The following is a 6820-nucleotide window of genomic DNA, read 5'->3' on the forward strand; positions in this document are numbered from 1 at the left end:
TGCCTACAAGTAGCTGCATTAGGTGACTGCTCATGGAGAACTTAGGAAATGCACATAATCATTCACACATACCAAAAAAAAATTATAGAAACCCTTCTAGATGCAAGGATCATGACACTTCTATGACACTGCTGTTTGACATAACAGTAACCCCAGCCTACTCTTAAAAAGATGTTTGCCAAGAAGAGAGCTAACCCAGTATATTTAGTTTAAGAGGAGAGATAAAGAGAATTATACCATGTAGTGTCAGTCTACATTGCTTTCTCATGCCTGAGTAAGATATTTGAGGTAAGGATTTTAATTTTTTTTTCACTTCTATATCCCCAGCATCTAGAAAATATACCTAGTAAATACTAAACACTCAATAAATATTGAATGTATAATGGACAAATAAACAAATCTCAGTTTCTTGTTTCGAAGAGAAAATGAACTCCTTGTGCTAATCCAGGGATATTCAGTAATTATGGGTCTTTTCACAGCTCACAAACTCATGAAACTCTCCAACAACTCCAGTATCATCACTGGCTTCATCCTCCTGGGCTTCCCTTGCCCCAGGGAGGGGCAGGTCCTCCTCTTTGTGCTCTTTTCTGCTGTCTATCTCCTGACACTCATGGGCAATGGTTCTATCATCTGTGCTGTGCACTGGGATCGGAGACTCCACACGCCCATGTACATCCTGCTCGCCAATTTCTCCTTCCTGGAGATCTGGTATGTCACCTCTACTGTCCCTAACATGTTGGCCAACTTCCTCTCTGACACCAAGGTCATCTCCTTCTCTGGGTGCTTTCTCCAGTTCTACTTTTTCTTCTCGTTGGGTTCTACAGAATGCTTTTTCTTAGCTATTATGGCATTTGATCGATACCTTGCCATCTGCCGGCCTCTACATTACCCCACTGTTATGACTGCACATCTCTGTACCCATCTTGTGGTCAGTTCTTGGGTACTTGGTTTTCTCTGGTTCTTGATTCCTGTCATCATCATCTCCCAAATGTCCTTCTGTGGCTCCAGGATTATTGACCATTTCCTGTGTGACACGGGTCCTCTTCTAGCACTCACTTGCAAAAAAGCTCCTGTGGTAGAGCTTGCCTTTTCCACTTTAAGTCTTGTGCCCCTCATCATTCTTTTTCTCTTCATCATGGGATCCTATACTCTGGTGTTAAGAGCTGTACTGAAAGTCCCTTCAGCCACTGGACGAAGAAAGGCTTTCTCCACGTGTGGGGCTCATCTCTCTGTGGTTTCACTGTTCTATGGCTCAGTGATGGTCATGTATGGGATCCCAAAGACTGAGCATGAAGCTGAAATGCAGAAGACTGTGACCCTGTTTTACTCTGTTGTGACCCCACTTCTTAACCCTGTGATATACAGTCTTAGGAACAAAGATATGAAAAAGGCCCTGCAGAAATTTCTGGGGATATAAAAAATGTTAATCAGTAGGGCTCGTGGGCAATTAAAGCTCAAAACTGTATTTAACTTATTTAAAAATATTTACAAATATTTTGAAATGTCTATGAGCACTCACCTGTACCAGACCGCGACAATGAATTTTTTTTTGTTTTTTTGGACAATTTTAAGTCCTCTGCTCTTATTTATTTCTTTCCTCTGCATCATGGGGTCCTATGCTCTTGTCCTGAGAGCTGTGTTGAGGTTGCCTTCAGCAGCTGGCTAAAGGAAAGCTTTCTCCACCTGTGGGTCCCCTTTGGCTGTGGTTTCACACTTTTATGGTTCAGTGATGGTCATGTATCTGAGCCCAACGTCTGAGCATGAAGCTGGAATGCAGAAGCTTGTAACTGTTTCTTTTTGTGAGAACCCCACTCATTAATCCTGTGATCTATAGTCTGAGGAACAAAGATATGAAACATGCCCTGCAGAAATTTCTGAGAATATAAAAATCAGAACCTCATTCAAAAAAATCTTTAGGCAACTGGCTTATCTTCATACTTTTCACATAAAAAAAAAATTAAGTAAATAATTAGTAGCATTGTGAGAATTATTCTTCCTATTACTGAACCTATTGATCATGGCTGTTTGTACTTTTCTGAGAATCGTTAGTGCAAGAAAAGACTCAGAGACCTTATGCAACTCTCTCACTTTGTAGATGAAGAAGCTGGAGAACGGATATTTGGGGTTATTTGTTTTGGTTATAATTTTTTGATCCCACGGAAGAATCTTATTCATTGTTTAAAGAACTGTTGTTTCACTCATAAAGAGAAAAATACATTAAAAAATGTAAGAAAGTATCATTTTTTGCCATTCAGATGTGTAGCCATCCAATATTCTTTCATCTGAAGAGGGGAAAATATATATACATTACTACAGGAAGTGTAAACTGGTACAACCTCTACTTAGGACAAATTGGAAACAGCTTATCAAAATTTCAAATGCCCATATTCATTAACCCAAAAGTTTCACATCCTCCTAGATACTTGACCTACACATATCATTATGCATATTGGAAAATAGGGATGTATAAAAATATTCATTGCAGTGTTTTTTGTAAGAGCCAATTTTTAGAAACCATTTAAATGCCCATTTATTAAGAACTATTTACATAAATTATATGTCCGTGCAATGGAATACAATGTAGCATTTTCTAAATGAGGGAAATTTAGATGTACAGAAATGGAACCACCTCCAAGTTATATTGTTGAGTGAATAAATGATGAATAATATGTAAGCTATTTATATATGTCATTTATGTGTAAAATTATAACTTTGTGTTTGTGTTTTAAAAAAGGAAAGAATATAATTTCAAAGGATAGATAAGAAACCTAACTGGTTGCATTTGGGAAAAGAGGGTGTCTTGGATATAAGAGAATGAAAAAGACATTTTCATTTTGTAATCTGTGGTATCTTTAATACAAAATTCTATAGTAGATGATTATGATGATCATGATGATGACATTGACAATGACATCTCTACTGGCGAATTTTCTGAGAATTAGACCCTAAAAAGCAGTCCCCCTAAATCCCAGTGTTCCTTCAGGAATCTATGGAGTAGGCCGCCTTCCATGGCAAACAAAGAAGTCAGGATCTAAGACCCAATAGACATCATTTCATTCAGATATTTTGGTACTCAAGGGAGAATGTGGGAAATTACTTTGTCTTCTGAGGATTTGTGAGAGAAAATAAACTGTGTCAAAGTTATAACTAGTCTCTTTTCAGGACTACTATATTTATATTGTTTATTGTTCACTCATTCGTTTAAAAAACACTTAATAAATACCATCAGGTACAGAGCTAGAAAATAAGTCAGATAAAGAGAATAAGTCATGTTTCAGTCTATCATGAAGCTGACAGTCTAGAAAGAGATAAATATTGAACAGTGAAATGTTGTATAACCAAAAGAGTGTTAAACAAAAAAAAGAAGTTTAGGCTGTAATAAAGAATAAAAAAACATTTATTTAAGCAAAGGAGAGATTGCAATCCTGGAGACACATATTCAGGTAGCAACTTAAATTGTGCTCCAAAGAGAAAAAAGAAAGCACGCTTAATAAAGACAAAAAGCTACAAATGCTATTCCCATTTAGGTCTTCATTGAAGGATGCTGATTATATTAACAGAGATTGATTAGATTAGGTTTGTTATGTAAGTGAAGGATACTGGTGGGTGAGACAGACTGGCCCCTTCCTAGGTAAAGAATACAGGTGGTCTGGTTGCCATGTAAGAAGAATATGTTGTCCATGATGTGGTCACACAGATGGCTTAAAAGTTCAAAAGTTCGTGAGTGGGATATGCGTAAGATAAACATCTTTATGGCCTCCATTGTAGTTTCCTTGACACAAATGGCTTTATCTTGGCAATTTCCATTCAGGAGAGGAAGGGAAGAAGATTTAGTCAAACCAACAAAAATGAGGTTTAAAACCAGAAAATGATGATGGGGAACGTGGTACCAGAAGGGAATATGAAAAATAATGGGTATCATTCCATAGATGTTGGTAGTCTTGAACTAACCAGTAATATACACATTCTAAGAAAAGAGTCTATAACAACATGACACAGAAACTCACCAGCAATCAACTTAGCTGCAGAATCAGGTCTCCTGCACTTTCGCTACAAGAAAATGGTTTTATATCTGAGACATCTCTGCCACTGAATAGTAGTAGAAAATATACATAGCAGAGCAATATTTTTGGTTCTCTTTCTCAAAGAAATGGTAGCTGTGTTCTGCTCAGTAGTGGAGAGTGTCAACCAAGCTATGCCCTCAGTAGGTATATTATCTTCTGAAACTTCGCTACTTATGAGAAAAATCAATCAAGAGAAAGAATCAGTCAAGAGAAAGGATCAGTGATGTATCAGAAGAATCCAGTATTCCTTTACCTGGAAACTCTACACATATGCTTTGTCTTCCACAGTGAATAGTTCTGTTTGCAGATAAACAATGTCTTGCTAATACAGCCTTTTGGCTGTGAAAGAATTCATACAGGACATGTTTTTTCCATATTGCTTTTGTTAAGTCTAGGTGATTGATGTGAAAGATGACTTGGGAGTGAAATGAATTCAAAACAATTTTCTTAGAGTATGTAGTGCACTTACAATGACACCACAAGAAGACTACGCTTCCTTTTGACCCATAGAAGGAGACGACACAGGATTTGTTTTATGGGATCGTTCCTTCTAGCTTAGGAATGATGCAACTACAGAACACCAGTATTTGTGTTCTCAACTTGCATTTTACTTAGCTTTCCCTTTTGCCACAACAAAATGATTTGTTCAGCTTTATCTATCCACACTTCCATTTTAATATTCTGCAGCTTATATTTTTAAATTAAGAATTAAAATGCTTAAACGTTACCACTCCTTATCAGTGTTAGAGTTACCAAAAGCTTAAATCAAACATCCTTTTTGAATAAATGCTTGGATTTCTATGTAATTATGTTTGTTAAGTATAAGAGGAGAAGAAATGGAAGATACAATTGTGACAACGTGGGTCATCATACATCACAAGTAAAGGAGCACTGTACGGGTTCCTGCGGAACTCTCTAGGATAACTTATTTTATTAGACAGAAAAGCACATTTTTACCTTTTTAATATCTCTGACAGTTAGATGTAGCTTGTAATTAATGATGTGTCATAGTTTCATTGGCAGATTTTTCTTTCTTAGAGATGTATAAAATAGTGCCGTGTGTTACAGCTGAATGTGTTTTGATTTGAAGACATGCTGCTGGTGTGTTTATTACCATGTGAGGTTTTTCCTGTGAGAATATTGGGATGAGAAGGTCATATGTGTGAAAGAATATCGCTTGAAATTTAAACTCTAAAATGCATTTCCTACTTTTACTATTGAAGGGTATATTGAAGTTTTTTTAATAATCATCTCTTACACGTCCTTAAAATTACATAAATGTCTAAGCTATAAAACTTCAATAAATTGTTTCTTTCTCTAACAAATTCAAACTTTTAATGCTTCTCTTCTCTTTACTTTTTTAAAAATTTCTTGCATATGCATGTGTCCTTTATATCTGTGGAAGGAGGCCAACAGAAGTCGAAGTTCTTCCATTCTCTGTTAAATGAACAGCAATAATTCTAAGGTCTGCTCGACATTAAAGAGGGCCAAAACTACGAATAATATATTTTCAACTTACTGCTCATGAAAGCTCTTTGCAGAAAAAATCTTGAACTGGACTTTTTTAAAGTTCCTATGCTTTAAAACAGCCTTTGTAGTAAATACATATAAATAGGTGCCAGCTAAAGACACATATCATGAAAGAAGGCATGATAGGAATTTTCAGATTTCAGGAAGGGCTACTATTTAAGTACTTCTGCTTTGCATAAGGCATTTGTTGGTGAATAGAAGTTTTATAATTTGTAGTTCATTTATTTTATTTTCCCGAGAATAACCTTTTCCAACCTGTTCTCTGCTTGGCAAAGTCTTTCTTATTCATTCAGATTTAGCCTTCTCTGACAACCTCATCTTTCATTAAAGCAGACTAATATGTAAACATCAACACTGTAGCATGCATTATAGTAATAATTTTTTAAAAAATTTTATGGCGACATTGCTTAACAAAATCCAACAATTTCCACTGCATATTTTATCATTAAAGTATATATATATATATACATATATATATATGTATATATATATATGTATATGTATATATATATATATACACTGTATATTCCCTTCCCAGAGTTGATTTCTTTTTTTTCAATATTAAGTTTATTGCAGTAAAATTGGTTAATACAATTATATAATTTTCAAGTGTACATTATATTTTGACATCTCTATATTCTATTGTGTGTTTACCCTCCAAAGTCCAGTTTCCTTCAGCTACTGTGTATTTGATACCCTTTACACACTTCACTTTCTCACTCTCTTCCTATTATTGACTCCTTTACTCCATCTATGTCCACGCTCCTTCCTCACTCCCTACCTTCTGGTAACCAGTACGCTATAGTCCATGTCCATGAGTCTCTGTTTATCCTGTTCATTTGTTAATTTTAGACTTATATCCCACATATAAGTGATATCAAGTGATTTTCAGTCTGGTTTATTGTGCTTAGCATGATTATCTCGAGGTCCATCCATGTTGTCACAAATGGCAGCATTTCATCTCTTCTTATGGCTGAGTAATATTCCGTTGTATATATGTACCAAAGCTTCTTTAGCCAATCATCTATCGTAGGACACTTCGGTTGCTTCCATGTCCTGGCCACTGTGAATAATGCTACTATGAACATCAGTGTGCAATAATCATTACGGATATGAGTTTTCAAGTCTTTGGGGTAAAAATCCAGTAGAGGAATTGCTAGATCATATGGTAGATTAATTCTTAGATTTTTGAGGAACCTCCATACTGTTTTCCATAGTGCCTGTCC

The 6820-nt window shown here is 35.8% G+C and overlaps 1 protein-coding gene across 1 annotated transcript; it reads left to right on the forward strand.

Annotated features, from left to right (window-relative positions):
• The first annotated feature begins 457 nt into the window (after positions 1 to 457).
• Positions 458 to 1417, forward strand: OR11G2 (olfactory receptor family 11 subfamily G member 2). The gene has a single exon (XM_039869888.1). It carries the CDS (start codon positions 464 to 466, stop codon positions 1415 to 1417), a length of 954 nt encoding a protein of 317 aa, XP_039725822.1. The 5' UTR covers positions 458 to 463.
• The last annotated feature ends 5403 nt before the right edge of the window (positions 1418 to 6820 follow it).

Source organism: Pteropus medius, unplaced genomic scaffold (genome assembly GCF_902729225.1).
Source record: "Pteropus medius unplaced genomic scaffold, Ma_sr-lr_union100, whole genome shotgun sequence".
NCBI classification, from domain to species: domain Eukaryota; kingdom Metazoa; phylum Chordata; class Mammalia; order Chiroptera; family Pteropodidae; genus Pteropus; species Pteropus medius.

Excerpts from the sequence above, each read along its gene's own strand:
- OR11G2 (XM_039869888.1), top strand. The coding sequence starts at position 464 with ATGGGTCTTTTCACAGCTCACAAACTCATGAAACTCTCCAACAACTCC.